The 22,229-nt window shown below is 46.1% G+C and overlaps 2 protein-coding genes across 3 annotated transcripts in view; one reads left to right on the forward strand and one right to left on the reverse strand.

Annotated features, from left to right (window-relative positions):
- Positions 1 to 1,884: 1,884 nt before the first annotated feature.
- LOC105903338 (rho GTPase-activating protein SYDE1) lies at positions 1,885 to 20,301 on the reverse strand. Its single transcript, XM_031560567.2, has 8 exons — positions 19,736 to 20,301; positions 10,373 to 11,209; positions 9,082 to 10,071; positions 8,445 to 8,674; positions 7,969 to 8,095; positions 7,142 to 7,311; positions 5,484 to 5,769; positions 1,885 to 3,608 (listed from the first exon to the last, which is right to left on the reverse strand). The coding sequence occupies exons 1-8, from the start codon at positions 19,818 to 19,820 to the stop codon at positions 3,103 to 3,105; spliced, it is 3,231 nt and encodes a 1,076-aa protein (XP_031416427.1). The 5' UTR covers positions 19,821 to 20,301; the 3' UTR covers positions 1,885 to 3,102.
- Positions 20,302 to 20,479: 178 nt separating this feature from the next.
- Positions 20,480 to 22,229, forward strand: part of LOC105903293 (cytochrome P450 4F3) — a 7,974-nt gene continuing 6,224 nt past the window's right edge. For both annotated transcript variants that reach the window (XM_012831024.3, XM_031560570.2), the window contains exons 1-3: positions 20,480 to 20,937; positions 21,526 to 21,648; positions 22,095 to 22,229. The exon at positions 22,095 to 22,229 is cut by the window's right edge and continues 83 nt beyond it. In XM_012831024.3, the coding sequence (XP_012686478.1) occupies positions 22,106 to 22,229 (124 nt within the window). In that variant the 5' untranslated portion in view covers positions 20,480 to 20,937; positions 21,526 to 21,648; positions 22,095 to 22,105. The remainder of the gene's footprint in view (positions 20,938 to 21,525; positions 21,649 to 22,094) is intronic.

Below are 22,229 nucleotides of genomic sequence, written 5' to 3' on the forward strand. Positions count from 1 at the left end.
TTTCTATGTTCAGATTCAGGTTACAGTCATTAGGTAACACAATTAGTGACAACAGTCAGACTGAGTGCGGTACGGTCATCAATGTGAATTGAAACTTGACAGAAATGAAATGACTTCTATCCACAACCCAGATCAGTTGCGCCAGAAACAGCAGTGCCATCTGCTGGAGTTACCACACAGACCACAAACCGGAGATTACAAGCTAGTCTGTAACAGCAATTTAATGTACTCCAGCACCACTATGTCAAACAATAGACACTATAGAAAACACGTTAGTTAAGGCTTTTTTAATCAAACAGGAAAAAAACAATCAAACAAACAAAGGTTATTATGAACTAATCGGGTGAGAGAAATGTAACCTACTTTATCTTACTAACATCAAGTGAATGTCGATCAGGATAGTCCATCTCCTAATCGGCCCTTCAGAACTCTTTAGGAAGATAAAGGACTGCACTTTACTAGAACTGACATTTTGAGTCCATTCTCTGTGTGTACGTTATGTATGTTATGTAAGTCTTTCTGAGCTGTATGTCTTCAGGGGCGTTAAGAGTTTAGAGTCATAGTTTCCTTGCTGATTTCTTGTCCCTATTTCTGGTGTTTTTCAGTCTGTGTCGACAATGAAATTCAATGACATCTCAAAACCCAGATCAGCTCCCTGAAGGAAACGTTTTGAGTGAAGATGAACACCACCACTCTTATATCTCCCAGCACATCGGTCAGACTGGTAAATGGACCTCTAACTGCTGTCAAATAGGCTGGATTGAGAGGGAAATTGAGTAATCATTTGGAAGATTCGCTATCCCTTGTATTGGTTGTTCAGTTCCAGATCCCAAAAAACACCCACACACACATGCACACATGCACACCTACAGACAAATATGAGCCTGACTATATATACTCTCTCTCTCTCTCACTCTCTCTCTCTCACACACACACACACACACACAGAGGTTATATTACCTCCTGCGTCCTCCATCACACCTTGTCTCTACCTGTTCAGATCCTGTTGGATGCCCCTGTGTATAGAGGCTACCGCTACCCTTGGATTTCCTCTAGTGTGAACCAATTTCTCTTGATAAATATAGAATTTCCATGGCAACGGCACTGATTGGAGAAGACAGGTGACATGGCAATGTGACAGCTCCACCATGTACTGTATACACTACTAGTCTAAAGCACTTAGTTCTCTCACTGTGTGTTTCATCTGGAAACAGGTCATGAAAAAGGTATAGATAAGGGTAATTATAGAGAACGTTTGTATCGTCTGAGGTACAGTATGAGTAAAAGCTTAGAGCCCCTTATATAAGCTACGGCTTTTTTTATTTGATTTTTAATTCCACACTAACAATCAGTGGTGAAGCAGGAAAGGAAGTGTGGCTAAATTATACTGACATCTCTCTGTGACTTGATACGATTAGACATAGGCATACACTGCCACCTACTGGTGGTGCTATGGAACTTTATGATTGAAGCTTGAAACATTTGTAGTCCTTGATACCCATACAAAATCAGAATTCTGCCCCATGACTGCAAACCCAGACTAGAGTAAGCCTCGACACTGGATACAAACTCAGTTTGTGTAAGATAGGGGGTAGAAGGTAGGGTGAGCTGGACATGGATTAAGGTTATGGGAATATACAATCTAAAGACTCTAACACATTTCTCAGTATAGCCAGCAGAGGTCATCAGAGACCAACTATATTTTTCTGCACATGGCTCTGCCAAGGCAACAGCAGGACTCTCTAATAAGAATGAACAAACGATCATTTGGAAATATAATACTTTGCTACAGTAGGACTCTCATATAAGAATGAAGAAACGATCATTTGGAAATATAATACTCTGCTACAGTAGGACTCTCATATAAGAATGAACAAACGATCATTTGGAAATATAATACTGTGCTTTATTGTTTCCTTCTTTCGGTTGATAACACTGAATGGTATGTTACAGTACAAATTCATAACAAGAATGGTGTACTTGAACACTGGGTTATATGGCATACAATATAAGTGCTTGCTGTAAATGTGCAATACAAAATAATATTGTTTATATAACTAAACAAAATAGAATACAAAATGTCAAAAAATATGGTGTCATTATTGCATGTGGAGCAATGCTCTAAAATATGGCCATGTCATTCCTTCTGTGGCTTCAATAAATCACAGTTAGCTGAGGATTGTACCGTGAACAAATATCAAAACAAATAATGTTGATGATAGAAAACAAAAACAACAAAAAACGCCTGCTGCACAAGAGCACAGCACGTACACAGTCTCTTCAACTACAAAACAGGAAGTGCAACACACACACGAGTCTTTGGTCAGTGAAATGCACGTAGGAGCATTTTTCCTCAAAGTCAAAACCTACCATGTTCAAAAGTGTGAGAACTTGTGACTGTAGGTTTGTGTATTCTGAATATGTAACCATTTTTCAAACTTGTGCTTGTCGTCTTTAGATCTTTGGATGAACATGGGAAGGCTTGTGGTTACGGACAGGCTTCACTCATTGGGCAACATTATGAAGATCAAATGTAACCAAACAAATCTGACCAACATGATGTTAACACATTTTGGGCAATGTCATTCTAAAAGCCTGAAATCTATAATTTAACACAAATAATAAATAAGGAACTTTGGCACAAAGATTGGGCAAAATTATTAAACATTCATTTCTTTTCCACTCACTCAACTACTCACCACAAAGTCACCACAATGACAGAGCTAGATTATCTTCAAATATTAGTCAATAAATTCTCCAAACGCGAATTGTCAACAGCTTAGTTTAGTTTGAGCAGTCTGTCAAGTGATATGTTGAATGTTTACAAGTAAATGAACACTTTAGGTTTTTTTTCTCTGTTTTGTCATCGCTCACACACGATGACCAGCTTTTGGCACAAGGCGATGCTACAAAGCAGTCGGCCTCTACAGACTGCCAGGAATTATTAAATACATTTCATCATCTCTGAAGCAGCTGAGGCTGCTTGTCGTCATTCCTTGATCATTTTTGTCCTCGTCTGAGAGGCTAACATATCCTTCCATTAAATCTGACACCTTTTTTCCACTCCTTCCGCCTCTCTCTCTCTCTCTCTCTCCCTCTGTCCTAGAGACAGATGTTAATCTGTTTGGCCAGCTCTCTCTCCAGGTCTGAGATGAGCGTGTCAAAGTCTTTCAGGCTCAGCCTGCAGGTGAACGGTGCGTCGAAGTCCAGCGTGTAGTCGTCCACGTACAGGCCGGCGGGGGGCGGTGCCCAGCTCTCCTTCGTCGCCTGCTGCTGCGTCCTTCCGCCGTCGTCGTCCTCCTCCTCGTCTTCCTCGTCGCTGTCGCTGCCCGCCACCTCGTCGTAGTCCGCCTCGCCGCCGGACATGAAGTCCCGGCCGCAGAGGCTCCAGTCGCCGGCGTAGCGGTTGCAGGGGGGGCTCTCCATGCGGCCGCGTCCCCGCCGCGAGACCACCGCCTCCTGGGGCATCTCCAGACGCAGGGGCAGCCGCTGGCCCCGCCGCTGCAGGGCATTGTGGGATACGGTGTGGGATGGGGGAGGGGAGGGAGGTGCGGGCTCTGTGGCGACGGGAGGAGGAGTGGGGGAGTCTGCCACTCTGTCTGTGGGAACTGGGGAGGAACAGACATGAAGAAAGAGTCTTAGACACTGAATCACACACAGATGTATGTACACCCCCTAACACACACACACACACACACACACACACACACACACACACACACACACACACACAAATATATACATACACACACACACACACACATATATATACACACACACACACACACATATATATATATATACACATTGTGACGATGTGATCACACACACACACACACACACACACACACCACACACACACCACACACACACACACACATAAACACATTCACAGATGAATGGGCCTTCACTCACATATGCAGACATATACAGAAATTATCATATTTGTCCTCCCTTGGCCACAATAATGGCCAGAGGAAGTGAAATGGCTGTATGTGTTTCTGCCAAGATACACACACATTGTACAAGCATCAAAGAGAAGAGCGAAGATATATAGTATATCCACAGTTGGCCCCGAGCAACATCTGCCCCAACCCTTGAATTCACACACAGACCCTTCACAGAGACAACACTAACTCAGTACTCTCCCACACTCACACAAGCAAACACACATAGAACCTCAAGAGACCATAGAGACCAAACCCACACACTACCCAATGACATGGGTGAAAACTAGGCTTGGCATTGATGCCTTTTTCAGATAAAAATATTAGGAGTTGTGCTGTGTGACTGCATCGGAGGGGAGAAGTTTGCAGGACAAAAGAGTTTATCTCAATAACATGTGCAGCAACCGTAGTCATCAGTAGCTGGCGAGGTCCATGAGTCAGCCTTCTCAAGCTGCCTAGGCCTACGCACCATAGTCTTTATCTCTTTATAAACATCTCTCAACACAACATTGATGAAGTGTGAGTTCCTCAAACTCTGATTTAATTTCCTCCAGCAGATTTAGGGAAAGGGTTTCTCTACCCTCGTTAAGCGCCTGCCTGCTCTGACCTTTATACATTTCGCAACACAATTTGCTAGCTTTTTGCCCTGAGGGGAATCAGTTGGTAACTTCTTCCTGGTGTTCAAAGTTTTTAGGTTGTACTACAGTACTGCCATTGGCTATGATATTTGTTCATATTTGATAATAGATTGAGTGTGTTCCCAGAGAATGGCAATTCTGCCTTGCACCTTTTGCACACAATTTCTGACCTCAACATCATGAGGTCAAGAAAAGATGTGAAGTACAATTCATAAGGACTACGAGGTGCTACGAGAATCCAACTTACACTAGGGCCCTACTCTGAGTTGTTTTTGCTGGGAAGGTTCCTAACGGAGGGAAACACCTGGGAGTATGTAAGTGACAGCCAAGATAAGAGTTGGTTGAATTATCTAAATGCTTAGGATCAACAATCGATCAACGAGACCCATATCAATAACATCTGCCTTCGCAGCATTTGTAGCCTAGTGTAAGTGCAGGCAGATTCTCGTAGCACTGTGATTGTCTTTTACTAAGTCCGTATGAATTTTACTTAACATCTTTCCTTCACTTCATGAGGTTTTCCATCGAGGTCAAGGACTATCCGACCGCAGCCTAGCCTACTAATTATGTGAAGGCGGGTGTTATCCAAAAGCTATTATTCCAGACTACATTAAATGTAAGGCCAACTAAATGAACTGGAAAACACAGACGTATTAGGCGTCTAATTTAAATGCAGATTCATTTAAATACATCGATGCCTCAGAAACATATCGATAAAACGTGCCAATCAATAATCAATATATCAACATTTTATGACATCCCAATTGAAGTCACACACATACACAAACAGCACAACTACAACCCAACCACCCATCCATACACACATAAATCCCCCCCCCCCCCCACACACACACACACTCACACACACACACACACACACACACACACACACACTCACTGGGCCACAGCTGTAGCAGGTAATGCAGGACTTCAATGTGACGCTTAAAGTCCACAGCACTGGCGATGTCCTCACTGTGGGCGAAGCTTCGGCCCCCGCGGCCCGGATTGAGTCCAGGTGCCGCTGGTGCTGTGGGCACTCCCGGCACACTGGGTATCCAGGACTCCTGTGTGGGCGTGAGGAGCACGGGCCCGAAACACACGGCCAGGTTCTGGCACGTCATGCGGTTGCTGTCGCAGAAGGACGCCACCAGGCTCAAGTGGTCCAGAAGCAGCGTCAGGGTGGCCTACAGGGGAGAGGGAGAGCGGGGTTAAAGAGACGCACTACTGCAGGGGGAGAGGGAGAGTGGGGTTATAGAGTACTACTGCAGATGGGAGATGGGACACAAAGAAGGTTTCTCAGCACTCAACAGTCAGGAACACTGTGAAGGAATTCAACACCTGGTGAGAAATGTCCTCTTAAACATAAACACCACTGAGTGTATCTTGTTCTCAATCTGTTCTCATCTCTCTGGTTATATACAGGACAGTTTCTTCTGTTCTCAATCTGTTCTCATCTCTCTGGTTTTATACAGGAGAGTTCCTTCTGTTCTCATCTCTCTGGTTTTATACAGGACAGTTCCTTCTGTTCTCATCTCTCTGGTTTTATACAGGAGAGTTCCTTCTGTTCTCAATCTGTTCTCATCTCTCTGGTTTTATACAGGAGAGTTCCTTCTGTTCTCATCTCTCTGGTTTTATACAGGACAGTTCCTTCTGTTCTCATCTTTCTGGTTTTATACAGGACAGTTCCTTCTGTTCTCATCTTTCTGGTTTTATACAGGAGAGTTTCTTCTGTTCTAGCAGAGGTGGGGAAAATCCCTTGGTGAGGGGAGGGAAAGAGAGAGAGAGAGGGGTGAGGAAGAGAGTCAGTGTTTCAACAAACTGCCCACACTTTTTGTTCTCAAAAGATGGGGAAGAGGGATGGGGGTTGATGTTGGCATTGAAAAAAAGGAACATTGACAGCACACGGCATTAAGAGGAGAGGTTCACATTAGTCTGTTTGTTTTGGAATGAGCCAGGAAACACAAGGCTAAGCCCTCTGGATTGAAAAGGGGGATAAACAAACATATGATTACCCAACGAGAGAGAGAGAGAACGATAGAGAGGGGGAAGAGAGGCCTGTAACATTCCGTTCTGTGGCTCAGTGCCAGTGAAAGGGAGAACGTTCTGGCCCTCGTTGTGGCTGGGCTCTCCACTCCCACCCCTCCTCCGCCTCCCCCTTCCCTTCACTCCATCTCTCCGTCCGTCCGTCCGTCCCCCTTGTTCCCCTCACCCCATACCCACTTTCTCAAGCATTCTTGTATAATGCTGTCAAAACACAATGAGACGTTTTCAGCCTCACGTGCGTTGACACGAGCAGTGTTAACGCGCTCAGCGAATGGACGGGGGGAAGCTCGTTCTCTGTCATCATTGTTGACTCAGGCAAAAGAGATGAGGAGAGAATGAACAGAGGAGCTCACAACCCGAGTAGTTCTGGAGTGGCGCCCGCTCCCTTCAGCTCATAGCAGCGTCAGGAATCAAAGCCTACATAAACTATTACCGAGCAACGGGAACAAAGGATTGCAATGGAAAAGAGGAGGGGCGGGGGGAGAAGAAGAAAGGAAGAGTAAGGAGGTGCACCTTCTCGGGCTCGGGCAGACAGTGGAGGAGCGAGACGGTGCTCGGGCACCGCTGGGAGTCCGCGTCTGTCCGGCAGGCTGGCCTCAAAGACATGGCCTCTAGGACCACCTCGTACAGGGTCCTCGTGATGAGTGGCGACGGCAGTTCCCGCAGGTAGTCCTTCAGGATGCCTGAGCCAAATAAAACAAGAAGAAGCAGCCACACTAAGTGACGCCACAGAAGCAAACCACCCTTTTGAACATAGTGTACATTCTCCAAGAGAGCCCTCCACCATCCAGCTAATCTTATTTTCCTCCTGCTTCTCCTTAAATCACTTGGGCTGTGGTAAATGCTGTCACAAGCGTTTAATATATCTGGTTGCTTCTGTCATCCTGTCCGGCTACAACTGCTCTGGGGTAGAATGCTCCTCTAATTGAGGCAGTTGGGCCTTCACTGGCAAACTACCAACAGAAAGCAAGACCCAGATAGCAGCTAAACTCTGTGGTACTGATCTGGCATTGCTCAGGACCAGATAGGAGCTAAACTCTGTGGTACTGATCTGGCATTGCTCAGGGCCAGATAGGAGCTAAACTCTGTGGTACTGATCTGGCATTGCGCAGGACCAGAGAGGAGCTAAACTCTGTGGTACTGATCTGGCACTGATCAGGGCCAGATGTGTTCTACAGTCTAGGGCCATATCCATAACAAGCATAGCTTTTTATTTCACCAAAACTGAGCTTTAAGTTCTAAGTCAACATATTTGTACTTCCTTTTTCAACACTGACACAGGATATGGCAAAATCCATGAGGGCTATGTAATATGCGAATGAAGTAAGTGTGAAACGGACCAGTGATGACATTGACGTCTGGGTACAGCTCCTCGGTGAGGCTGACCGCTGTGCTGTCCCTCTCAAACGCATCCCTCAGCTCCTTCTTGACCGCGGCCGAACCACACAGGCGATACAGGCCCACTCCCTGCACACACACACACACACACACACACACACACACACACACACACACACACACACACACACACACACACACACACACACACACACACACACACACACACACACACGTGCACTTGTTAATACACAGCAGATACCAAGAGAGAATTGCGTGATGTTGACATCTTCCAACCATAATAACAAATGCCTCAGCTGAAAAGAATCTTGCCACTAGAATGCCAAACCCCGGCTCCCTCAAGCTGGATTTTTCCACCGAAATCTGACAGACTCCTTCCCTTTAGTTTCCACTCCATAAATAGTTCCATGTAGTGCCTGATGTCAAACGTGTGCGGCTGTAAAAACGCTCTTCCTACCTTCAGGCCGCGCTTCTCGATCTCGGCCACGGACTTCTGGATGAGCAGGGGCACCGGGAGCGCAGAGCCCTCCTTGTCCACCAGGTGGCGCAGCTCCACGCCAAAGACGCTGGGAGGGGGCAGCTCGCTGAGGCGCAGGGCCGGGGCCTCCCACTGCTCCAGCAGGGTCAACTTCACATACAGCAGCCCCCGCGGCTCCAGACGCACACATAGCTGCTGACAGCGTGAGCCTATGAGGGGGGAGGAGGAGGAGGAGGTGGAGGTTCAGAGAAAAAAAGAACCAGTGTGTGAAATGTAAAGTAAAGGTGGAAGGATGGATGGGAATGGACGACAGCATCAGAGAGAGCAGGAGGGAGGGAGAGGAAGGGGAGGATTGAAAACAAGGAGAACACAGGGGGAAGTGGAGAGGCAGGTCGAGGGAGAGATGTGGAGATAGAAAGAACAGAGGAGAAGCACAAACAGTGTAAATGATTCAGGGGGGAAAGCAAGGAAGGGAGAAGAGTAAATCAATAGATCTCCTCCCGAAGTAAGGCTTTGATCTCGTGGGCGTCTTAAACAGTCTTGCAGCACTTAATGTTAATGTCTGTTCCTGTAAAACCTGAACATGATCTCCCTCATTCTCCCCATGTTGACTCACCTCTGAACAGCGGCGGGATGGCGACGGCCCCAAGGCCGCAGACGCGGTTACGTGTGGGGGCCACAGAGCCATTACTGGGCTGCCCGGTGCCAGCGGTGCCCGTGACTGGTGTGAGCACCACCAGCTTGAGGAGGCGTGCCCGCTCCAGCTCCAGGTTGAAGGTGTGGTTGAGGGGCAGCGTTGTGCCGCGGCAGGTGAGCAGTGCCGTGCGGGCGCGCGTCACGCCGTCCACCTGGATGGCGCAGAACACCTCCTTGCTGGCGTCGCCCCTTTGGGAGCGCATCAGCTCCTCCACGCCCACCAGGTGGACGGTGAGGAGGCCCGACATGCGCTGGGCACAGCGGGGCTGATCTGCCAGGCTGTACAGGCGGAAGGAGCCGGTGTCGGCCAAGGGCACCACCGAGCCGGAGGCCGGTATCTCCTGCCCGAGCTGGTGTGAGGGGAGAGGGTGCGAGGCCGGGCCCTGAGACTCAGAGGGAGCGGAGGGGCCCCCCTTCTTGGGCAGGAGCTCGGGGGAGTCGCCGTCGCTGAGGTAGCCGCCCTTGTCGGCGGAGCGTGCCCGGGAGGCGCGGCGACGGGGGCGAGCAGGGGGTGCGCTGCTGTCCAGGTGGTAGCGGCTGATCACATTGTTGGACGACTCCTTGCGGGCGTTGGGCGGGGAGGCCTCGTCCGCGCCTCCCCCCGAGGCGCCGCCCTGGCTGTTGCCGTGGCGCGAGCGCGAGGAGCGCAGGCTGAGCTTGCGGCGCAGCTCGGGCAGCTTGCGCATCTTCATGGACAGGCGGCGCACCGTCCCCGGAGACTTGATCCTGTCCATCACGCTGGTCCCCGCCCCGCCCGAGGCGCCGGACTTCTTGGAGGCGGGAGCAGGGTTGTCAGATGAGGGGGCTGGACCTCCACCAGCACTGGTGCTGCCGCCACCGCCACCGCCGCTGCTTCCTGAAGCTCCAGCCACGGCCTGAACATCAGACTGCTGGACCCTCTGCGAGATATCTGAAGAAAGAAAGAGAGATCAACAAAGGCAGATAGCTTGAGAATGAAGTGATGAACTGCTGGATGGTTTATGCATTCCCATCTTTCTGGGAAACACCAAAACCCAATGAATCCCACCACATATCCCTACCCTGTACACTCTTATGTTGACGACCAGAACAGGGTTAAAGCATTTATCCCTCATACACACAGTATAGTATGTATAACAACATCAACCACAATGTCAACAACGTGAACGTGAACAGTGAAAAGCACTAGTGAAAGCCACCATGATTGATTGAGTCAGGTGAGGTGTCTGTACCTGGGCTCTCCTTTCTGCTGCTGCTGCTGCTGCTGCAGGCGATCTCAGCAGACACGTCTCTGGTGTTGATGCTGCCCCCTCCACACTGGGCCCCTCTGCTGCTGCCAGTGCTGCTCCCCGGCCCTCCTGGTTTCAGGGGCCTGTTGTGACTCTCGTTCCCTCTCTCCCCTCTCCTTCTCCAGGGGTCGCCGTACTCGCCCCTGTTGTCCTCCACCCGGGAGTCCTCCTCCTCGGGGATGGGATTGTACCAAATGTTGTTCTCCCCCTCTGCACCCTGCTTCCTATCAGCGAGGCCGCTGGGGAGCAGGCGTGAGGCCTCCTCCGAAGCCTGGGTCTTTCCTGTGGACAGCACCCAGGCTCGGCTGCTCCTGTCCAGATTCTGGAGGTAGGCCCCGTGGCCGGCCCGTTGGACTGAGCTGGAGGAGGTGCTAACCTCCACGTACCCTGCTCCTGAGGGAGTAGCCAGCTCAGACAGAGCCAAGTCAATTGAGTCCCACAGGGGGGTTGAGGGCCCAGCCTCCCACTCAAAACTGGGACTTCTGCCCTCCGCGCCATCCTCGCGCAAAGTTCTTTGGCTGCAGGCCGGCTTTGAGGCCTGGGCCTTTCCTGAGGAGTTCTCCCATTCCTGAGCTCTCTGCACCAGGCTTTGAGTGGCCTCGACTGTGGGCTTGTCCCTGGAGGCAGACGCCTGTTTTGCCCAGTTCTGTTTTTTGGCCACAGTGATCTGAGTCCGTCTGTTAAAGTCTTCTGCGAGTGAGCTGTCTACTTCGGCACTGGCAAAGGTCAACACTGACGATGACAAAGAACTCTGGGCCAGATCCGTCTTCCCTTGGACATCTGAAATTGGAGGGGAGAAAGGGGACATCAATTACTGTCACTGCTGGGCTGACTTCAGCCCTTATTTGGTGTGAAAATATTTGGTTTAGGAAGGAATGAGCACCATCCTGGGGCTGACAGACCATGCGGTTCAAGTCAGGGCAGAGAAATGAACTAAATCCATCACACTGAATCTTGAATAAAAAAAGCCATTAGTCTGATGATAAAGCCATGTGTTTCTGTTAAAAGGCTTTTGCCCTTCACTGATCTGGAAAGGCAGGCTTGAACTCCAAACACTGCATTCTCAAACGAAAACCTCCCAAAGGGAAAAAAAAGATTAATATAAACAAACAAACAGAAGAAAAACAGAGATACTGGGGCATGGAAAGGATGGGAGGGGGACTGAACTATTTGGTGGACTATTTTAAAGAGTCGCACTCCCCCCTTCTCTCTCTCTCTCTGACATCCTGCACATCTGGTGGTCTCTCCCCCTCTCGTGACAGAATGCATGAGACTCTGTCCTGACCACTGCCGTCATGAATGGGCCCTCTGTGTGTCCTGCGCCGTGTGCTTGAGTGCATCTATCTGTTTCTGCATGTCAGTCTCACTGTTTGTGTTTATATGCCTGCGTTATGCGGGCGCATTCCTGCATGTTTGTTGTTTGCATGCGTTTACGAGAGTACGCAAGCTCCGAGTGTTCACTGCGCGGCACATTCCTCCAAACGAGATGCCTGCGTGTGAGAGCACCCGTGTCCGTGCGAGCAACGGTGCATGTGCGTGTCCGAGTGTGCATACGTGTGTGTGTGGGTGTGTATGTGTGTGGGAAACAACGTTACACTATCTGGCACTGTCAAGCGTGAACCCCATACAAGCACTCCGCTATGACAGCCCAAAGTGCAGAGGAGCTCATGCCGGAAATCGTGAGCAGAAGTGGATCAGGGTTGCCGGTGACCTGGAACAGAGCGACTGAGAGCCTCACACACACACACTCTGACACACACACACACACACACACACACACACACTCTGACACACACACACACACACACACACACACACACACACACACACACACACACACACACACACACTTCCAGCCCCCGTCCAGCCCCCATGGGCACACAGCCAGAGCGGAAAGTGGAGCGTTCCAGTCTGTACAGGGGGACTGCAGATGACTTCCTGTACTTCCAGCCCAGCCAAGACAGAAGACCAGAGAGGCAGAGGGGGGCGGGGGAGAGGGGAGGAGAGGAGAGGAGAGGAAGACAGCGTGAAGAAAAGAAATGGACAGTAGGAGACAGAAAAAGGATAGGGCAGAGAGGCGGAGAGGGTAAAAAAAGCATGAGAGAACAAGAAGGCTGAAAGAGGAGAGATAATGGGAAATGGGTAGGAGGAGACTGGAAAAGACACAGGAAAAGAGGGAGATTGGTATATTTATATGGAAGAGGGGGAGGCCTGTTCCTATCCATGCTATTAATACACAGCTCATTGGTTGAATGTCTTTTGGCTGAGAGGGATACCCAAATGTGAGCGGAAGCAGGGAGGGAGGGAGAGAGAGAGAGAAAGAGAGAGGGGGGAGAGAGGGAGGAAGAACATCCAGCTGTCCAACACTGGAAGAGCTACTGTCAATAGCCAGTTTGTTCTTTTAGTCTTCTCACAGCTGGACACACACACACACACACACACATACATATAGACACACACAGGACTGTTTGCAAGCCTGTCCACATCATGGCACACACACACACACACTTCAGCCCTTTCACCATTCATCACTGTGCCCAAAAATACACACACTTGAACACAAAGCTTGCACTCATCTGCAGTGCCATGGCCTCACCCTCCACCTCTTAGACTCATTCACGTAGGCCACTCCATCCACACACTGCCGTACAGTGTGTGCTTTTAAGAGGCACCCTGCTCTTCTCTCTAGCACACACCCAACCCCCCCCCGCATGTCAGTGTGGACGCTTGTCTCGCTCGCGCCGTGTGAGACGGGGAGACGTGAAACAGGAGTGATGTTTGGCTAAATGGGCGTCTAAGCAAATGAAGGCGAGGCGTGTGTGTGTGTGTGTGTGTGTGTGGGCGCTCCTTTTGATTGCTGATCTAATGATGTGTGAGTAAGGGTGTGTCAGGCCCGTAGTTATCCTGACAGAGGAGACGGCCCTTGCAGCAGGGTGTGTTAGAATAGCACTGGTGACACACACACACACACACACACACACGCACACACACACACACACACACACACACACAGCCCTTCATAACCCACCAGTATATAAGGACTGCTGTGTAAATCTACCTCTAAAGCTCTTATTCCAGACACACATCAATAATGGTCAACAATAAACAGGCAAACACATCACAAAAGAAAAGTAAAGAAAGATGGTCAATAAAAACGACTTCCTGTAGTGAATGTATGCAGACAGTGAGCACTGAAGACAGGGTGACCAGCAGGCTGTTTATGTATGGAGCCGACCTCTCTTTGATCTCAATGTACAGCACAGCAATGGATTTGACACGGGGTAGAGTGTGTAAGAGACAGCTGAGCAGTGATGAGAGGTACTGAAGGTTATGTCAGGGGAAAATAGAGGAACTTCACAAACTGTTCTCCAAACAGTGATGAAGTAATGAGATATTGAGAAAACTCTCACTAGCACAGGAGCATGTTTTAGAGCACGTCTGCCTCTTAAACCTCCATGTTGGTTTTCAATGTCTGGCGGGTACATCTAATTTAATCTCTTCACAGTTTGACATTGACCACTCGGTTACTAAATTGGCTGATCATTTAACTCAACAAATTGTTACCAAATTTGTTTTAACTTTTCATTAAAATATGTTTTATTGCTAACACGGGTTCAGTAATGTTGCTTAAATTACTACGCACCAACTACATAAAGCTGTTTTTATGTAAAACACAACGAGTCGTTGTAACAGTGATAGTGTCATGCAAAAACCTCATCTGGGCAGCCAATGTCTACATGTTGTAGACCTAAAACATAAAAAGCCTTATCAAATGCCAAGTATACATTCTGGTAAGTAGTCTCAGAATAAAATCTATCTTAATAGCCTATATGTTCTGTATAAAACTTTATTGCAAATTTAGAATGCAACCGAATTATAACAGAGAGATGAGCCGATACATTTCCTTCCCTGTCATTGACCTTTCACCTTTCACACATCTCTCTCTGTCCAGCTTGCTGGTCACCTGGTTTGTGTTGAACTTGGAAGCACAAAACGGGAATGAATCAAGGTAGATGCTGAAACAAGTTATCTGATAGTTTCCAAAATGTCCTAATATGATTTGAATCTTCGTTTGGTTTATTCACCATTTGGGATTACTCACTTCACTCTGGATGTGAAATATTACCTGTGTTTCATGGTTGTTACTGGTTCCTGAAAAAGTAATTTAGTCTTTGTGTGATCAAAACTTTTCCCTCGTTCTTCTGTTGAGTGTGGCTGAGACTGTTTTGCCATTAAGCTGGGGGTATTTCATTATTTGGCAAGAAAATGCTTTGAAAACGTATTTGTTATTTTATGTTTATGTTTGTTATTTGATATTTATGGTTTAATAAGTGCATATTCAGCGCATTTTCTCCACCGCATAAGCAGTAATAGGACTTTTTTCCTCTAAATAAATGAATCTACTCATTCCTATTAACCTCTTTACTTACTTTCCCACTATATTCTATAGTTTATTAGGCCTAAAACTTTAATAATGTGAAGACCACAGCAATGATTACACTTTGGTGGTTTGAACTGTGCTAGGATTTTTTCAATTCAATACGACATATTTAACCATTTCACAATGACAAATTGAACAGTTTAAGAACTTTGATAACACTAAGCACTGATGTCTGCTGGACTTCAACCAAACAAATGATTGCTTGTCATCACAGCCCATGTCTGAATTCCTGTTGATATGACTGGTTCAAAAGACATGAATTCAACAGCACACCCTTAAATTAATATGCCGTTTAACCTGCTACTCTAGCGTCCTATGAGTGCATCCATGCAAATAACTAATTCTTCTTGACTATTCCCCTTGAAGTTGCACCATTTGCAGACTATCATTGCGTCACACGCGTAGCTCAGATGTGACTGCCTGCATTTGGACAAGATTTACAACCACTCCTCAAGGGAGGCCTTAACCACATCCTTCACATTTTTTTATCTTCACATAAAATTATCTCTTCAATTATAGCCATCACCAACATCCATTTTTACACAGACAGAGAAATATGTACTGTACGTACATTGGAGCATAGGGTTTACTATTTTGTGAACAAGTTCCAAAGAGATAACCTCATCCAAAACCAACACAACTGTATTGTTATCTAATTGCTATATAACACGAGTTCTCTTATCTCTCCTGGGTCAAGCTTAATCTGAAAACATTCATCTTGACTGTACTCCTTACATGAAAAGATGTGTGTCTTTTACAGAGAGCTCTTTCTTTGTATTAGACTAAATTGAATGATCCTGAATCCACGTGGATTTGGAGGTCTGAAAGAGTTGACTACTGTGGCTTGCATAGAATGCAAAGTTTCAGTAATTTGATTCATGGCAAGTTTTTTCGAAATGATTTAGTTCCTTGGAACCTTGTGATGAATGGTCTCTTCATTTTCACAGTTTTATTTTAAAAAGTTGGGTTGGTCACACTAAAAAGCTGCTTTTTCTAGAACCTCGACGTGGCTATATAAATGAATCCCAGTTGCCTGGCATTAATAGAGAGAGAGAGAGCATGCATAAGAGAGCGAGAAAAAGAAAAAGAAATGAGTGGAAAAGTTCGCTCACAATGTATGCTGTGAGAAACCATTAGCTCTCTCCCCCAAAAAGCTCCCCCTACCCCCACCTCCTTCATAATTTGGGACATCCTGCCAAAGCACATACCAACATCTTCAGTTGCACTCGCAGTTCACGCTGCCATCTACCCAGACTCTTCTCTTTGCTCAAAGAGAAAATGATCATTGCAACTGCTCGAGGAAACTAGACCGTTTTCCAAATTTAAGCAGCCCCCCCCCCCCCCTCTCTCTCCCCCTTAAGGTTTTTTCCATTCCTTCCCCTGAAAGAAAAATGGCTTTCAGATATCTAATGAAATGACAATAAAACGAGAAAATAAATGAACCCGTTTTAAGAGCTCAGGGCAGATTTGTGGTCCAAGTAAACTTTTCTAAATGCCACTCTATTGAGACACACATGGCTTTCCCAGAATGCACCATTCTGACCACAATGCGTGTCCCTTGTGAATATATTAAAGTGGCATTATAAGTCATCTTTCAGGACAGAGAGCTCTGCCTTTCTCTTCCTATCCAGTCAGGATACAAAATGGAGGTGCCCCTGCGCTGGTATCTAAACACAAGAGAGGAGATGAAAACACACAGGAAACACAGCGGGGCCTGTCCTCAGGGGACGGGGGCATCTCTCTCTCTCTCTCTCTCTCTCTCTCTCTCTCTCATAGACACACAAATACACAACCCATTCCTAGGGATTTCCCCCCCTCTCTCCTAAATTACAGGAACCCCTCGCGTATGATCAGAGAGAGGGCAGATTGAGGATAGCGGCCCTCGTTACTGTCAGCATCTGAGAGGAAACTCCCCTCTATACATTTCACTTGCTCCTGATTTTTCCATTTAGTGTATTCCAGAATGCCCAGTCCTGGGTGAAAACCTCTTCAGTAACCACCATCTTTACAGCTGCTCTGGTCAATTTTTTAAACATTACACAAGAGATACCCCCCCTCCCACATGCCATCCTCTCTACATGACCCCCCCTGATCCTGAGACCTGTCATATCTAACAAGAATAATGATGGGCATTCTTACACAATATCTGCACATTATTGTTCATTTCTTTTGTACTGTCATTTTTATGTCCTTGACGTCCTTGATTAAAAAAGCAAATGACTTGTAAAGGGAAGCAACAGCCCCAGGAAGCAGAGGAAGGGGATGTTGTAAAAAAGAAAACTCACACACACACAGGATTCAAAAAATATAAATAATCCAACACTGACAGGAAGAGATGCAACATGTTGTGTTGCAGCATTACAAGTCTTTCATTACATAACCGTCGCTGGGCTGACTTTTGCAATACAATGAAAGCACAAAGACAGACTGAGTTTATTTGCTGGATTTCACCTCTTCCAGTGTATTTGGACTTTGGAGTGACATCCTCCATTTTTTGGCAAGTTTTCCATGACAGATAAGAAATGGTAGTCAAAGAGGGAGAGAAAGAGAGACAGAGAGACAGAGAGAGAGAGAAAGAGAAGGAGAAAGAGAGAGAGATCTTTTTTTTTTTTTATCCTCATGTGGTCTGCAGATGGACAGAGAGCACAGATAAAGAACTCTTTTGACAGTAACTGGTGAGCAAAGGAACCCACAAGGGCAGAGCCATACACACACACACACACACATACTGGATACAGAGCTAAAAGCAAACATTGCATCAAACAAACAAACAAACACACACAGAGACACACACAGAGACACACACACACACACGGACAGCTTCCTTAACAGCCATGACCTGCAGCTGGACTCTATTGCCACAGCTGTAGTTTCTCTCTCTCTCCCTCTCATTTTCTCCCTCTGTCTCTCTAAATGCATTGCATTCCCACAGTCTACAAGGGGCATCATGAACCCAATACACTTTGACAGAAGTTTACACACTCTTTGTCACAGGCACACACATAGGCACGCACACACAGGCACGCACACACACACACACACACACACACACACACACACACACACACACACACACACACACACACACACACACACACACACACACACACACACACACACACACACACACACACACACACTCACAGCTCCAAGTGGCACAGTGTGTATACACAGTGTTCCAACTACACTCAAAAGTCTGCACAATCCAGTGAGTGTGCTCCTTTCCCTATTTTAGACATAACAAGCAGTCAAGGGGTGGCGGGAGAGTGAGGGAAGGGGTGAGAGAGACAGAGAGCAGGAGAAAATGAGAGGAATGAGAGAGAACAGGCAAGAGTCTGGGGAAGACATGGTGCAATCTAGAGAAAGAAAGAAAGAAACAGAGACAGAAACAGAAAGATAGAGAGGAATACAAAGAAGGGATGAAGCAGAGGGAGAGACTGATTGAGATAGAAGTGGGGAGAGCAAGAACTCAAGCTTGAGCTCATTTATTTACCACTCAAGAAACACCAAGTCATGAATGTGATGTTTGAAGTGGTGTCATTTAAATGACAAGGAGATGCTTATGCTGGAGATCTGTCATTGCCTTAGCAGTCACAAATGATCAAAAAGACCTATTGTTCCCAACTCTCTCTGGAGACATAGATAGATCCCAAAGCCCATCTGAGGGACCAAAAACGGAACCTTTAAATATACTAGCTGGGTTCTGTTTTAGGATCTGTATAGGTCTCAAGTGGTGACTAACATTTTCAAAACTAGAACAAAGGTTCTGCTCATGATACCGAGTTTTAAAATGTTTTGATTTGTGTCAGAAAACGGTCATGGCATTTGTCACATTCAAACTGCTGAATTATCCATAGTTCACAAGGCACATGCTTCACTCATTTAGTCAACAGTAGGTCAACGCTGCAAATGTTTGTCATTGCCTCACAAACTTAATACAAGCAATCCTTTCTCTGACACTTTCCTAAACACAACCCACCCTCCTCTGATGTAATTCAATCCAACAGTTTATAAAGCCGTTATTCACAACACGTCCGAGGCATGGCCCACTTGTAGGCACACGGCTGCTTATTCACAATGACTGACAGGAATTTAAGCGGACAAAGGCTGTCACACTCACAAGTTACAAACAGGCCCACTGTAGCCTAATAGTAGGATTAACGAGCGTGGACACAGTTCCTCAATATGGATTCGTTTATCTTTGTTGTGGTGTTATCTGGAAAACGCTGCAGGAGCGTACCGGGCCCGTGATACGGCCTCTGAACGTTATTACGTAACTCGCAATTTTGCGAACGTGTTAGGCTATTGCCAATTGTCGTCCCACGGTTTGGTCAGTTTTTTTCTTGATAACGTTTTCTTAAGCTACGCGTTATCGCCTACACTACAATAACATTAACTTTGAGGCTATAAGAAGAATGTAAACAACATGCTTACCCACCCAATGTGACACTACAAGCAAATGTTTCAGAATCCATGCAATCTTTTTCGTAATTGGGGGTCGCACGCGCTCTGAGTTTACACATTACCAAATTCCAAGTGACATCAATACCATGGCATGCCACGAGCAAAGAATCTGTACAGCATACCGACATGACAGAGATATTATGGTCTAATATGTGTAAATTAGCCGATACCTTAGACAATACAGAATTTTAATTAATTAGGCTATAGCCTAAGTGAAAAAGGATTCCTGATGCATTTCACTAACAGGTTGCACTCATTTGAAAACAACTTGTCATTTGTAAAGTTTCAATTGCACTCCGAAGATTAAGGACATCTATTCTGCATGGGCTGTCTCTTCGCAATCACAAAGTAGCCTACGGAACCAACTACGAAGTCTATAGTGGCAAAAACGGAACACTTACCAGCGAGCTTGGGGTCCGTTTTCCGACGGAATTTCTCTTTACCCCGCAACCTCGAGAAAGTCCGCTTTAGAAGGGGTTCAGCCATAACTGAATTCCCCCCCGAAATGTGCGTGTTTTTGTTCTGGGGAGTGGCAGAAAATGATCCCTAGCTTAAGACTTCGTGAAAAACGTTCTCCTCAACGCTTCAATTCCACTGAACACTCCGAACTCCATCATAACAGAACGTTTCCAAGCGCCTCCATCACCACACTACAGCTTGTGAGCTCTTTCGCTCTCGTTCGCTCGCTCTCTGCGACTGTCTGGCCAAATTTCACAGGAAAGAAATTCCACAGATTCTTTCCCAAACATTTTCACCCTTGCGTTGGTTACAAGAGAGCGTTGATGGGAAATGTAGTTCGGCACTCTGTCCAGAGGTAGCCCACTGACTGAAACTAACTTTTAGTTTTACAGTAAACTATACATTCAGTTTTCGAATGGCTTACAAAGTTTCAGTTTACATCATTTTACGTTATCTTTCGAGGAAAAGGTTGAACATATTTTTGAAAGTGGTTGTGTAAATAATAATTGCTAAGGCCATGTTTTCGTATGCCTGATTTATAGAGTATTACGGAATGTACATTCTTTCTTCCCCTGGTTTGCACGCATGCGTGTGTAGGCTAGGTTTGCACAGATGCACATGAGTCTGTACGGATCCCCCTAAGGTTCAAGGTGGGAATTCTGTTTTGACATTGAGTTTTTTGCGTTCCCTCGCAATACTTTTGCATTCCCTATCTGCAGATCACTGTAATGCTTTCTTCTAGTGAGCCCTCTCATACTAAGTATTCGTTTACGTTTACTTTCGCTGATTTCATAGCCATGCTTATCATTAAGCAGTATAACTATATCCGCTTATTTAATGCTAAGTTCAAAGTAAAATTGTGTGAGCTGATCCATGTCGTAGTGTTGCTTGTTAGTGGCAAATAGAGCAAGAGTAGAAGGATCGCAAAACTTACTATGAGGGAAAGCAAAACTTACTGTGAGGGAATGCAAAACCTACTGTGAGGGAATGCAAAAGTATTGCAAGGAAATGCAAAAGTATTGTGCCTGAACGCAAAGCTGTTGCGAGGGAACGCAAACGTAGCTATAGAAGGGTAATGGTAGCTCAAAAAAAAAAAAAAAACATTCTCACCATCAATGGAATCCCACCTTGACCCTTCTCCGTGGTACGTCTGTGTCTATGTCTAAAAATGAAACACAACTCAAAGAAGCATTTTTGACATTCCGTAGCTTGTAGTAGGCTACTAGAAAAACGTGCAACTAGTCCCCATAGCTTGATAGATGTAGAGAATTGAAGAATAAAGTTATAGGCAAACCTTTAACAGTTGTGCTTTTGGATATATTTTCTAGACTCCAGACAACTTTTGACAACTTTTGCATGCATAGCTACACGTTCTTAAACGATAATGATTGGCTGGGTGGTAATGTTTGAGGTTAAAATGTATTTTTCTTTGCATTCCGAGTTAGACCGCTCAACGAGCAGCTACATGCATACACATCTGAAATCTGGTACTAAGCGGGCATGTCGAAGTGTTCACTAGTCTAACTTGTTTTTTAGTCTGTTTGACGCTTCCCTAATCGGGAAGACTTAAGCGATCTCGTGTGATTAATGAGAATAGTCGTCAAATTCAGGCTATCAGGCAACTAATATTTAAGAATACTATATAAATTTGCCAATGATGCTATATCAAATGCATATCAAGGTTGGTGAAAAAGTCGTGTGTGTGACACCAACGCACTCCTTTTGCCCACAGTGTTTCCTGGTAAAGCTGATAAGCGTAGTCTCTTTTTAAAAGAGGAAGTGGGTTTATATATTATAGTACTACCGGACTCCTTCCAGTTAGTATTTTGACCAGACAGCGCATCGTTGACAACAGGTGAGCAGCTACGTTTATTTTTGGGCATACATGTTTTTCACCCATGCTTTAATTGGCTAATAATGTACCATCATAGGCTTATACATGCAATATATTATCAGACAAAGTTAGAATGTAGATGTACAATTGTTATTTTATGACAGACAGCATTTGATATCCTTTTTTAGAGGGGTATTTTGTGGTAATCTAGCTCATGTTGGGGTTATTGCATGGGTTTTACTGTACTGCTCAATCCATATGCAAGAAGAGTAGATGTGCTTTACAAACATTTATAAAAGTGAGCGACCAATAAACCATTTGTAGTGATCAGGTGTAATATTATGCACCAACACCTGCATGCCATTCCTCTTAATTACTATGTTGCCAACTCAAAGATTATTATGTGCAGAAACTGTACGCTAGTGTTAGTCAGCTTTTTTTAACCTTTCTTGTTGTGTTGTGATTAGTGTTTTACAGGATGCCGGTGGTGGCGGGCGGTATGTTCGTGCATTTGTTCTCTCTCCTCGCTTCGGGCTGCTCCCTGTGGGGTGTGTTACAGCTGACCGGCCTGGCCCTGGTACTGTTACTCTCCGTGAAGATAG

Source organism: Clupea harengus, chromosome 23 (genome assembly GCF_900700415.2).
Source record: "Clupea harengus chromosome 23, Ch_v2.0.2, whole genome shotgun sequence".
Lineage (NCBI taxonomy): Eukaryota > Metazoa > Chordata > Actinopteri > Clupeiformes > Clupeidae > Clupea > Clupea harengus.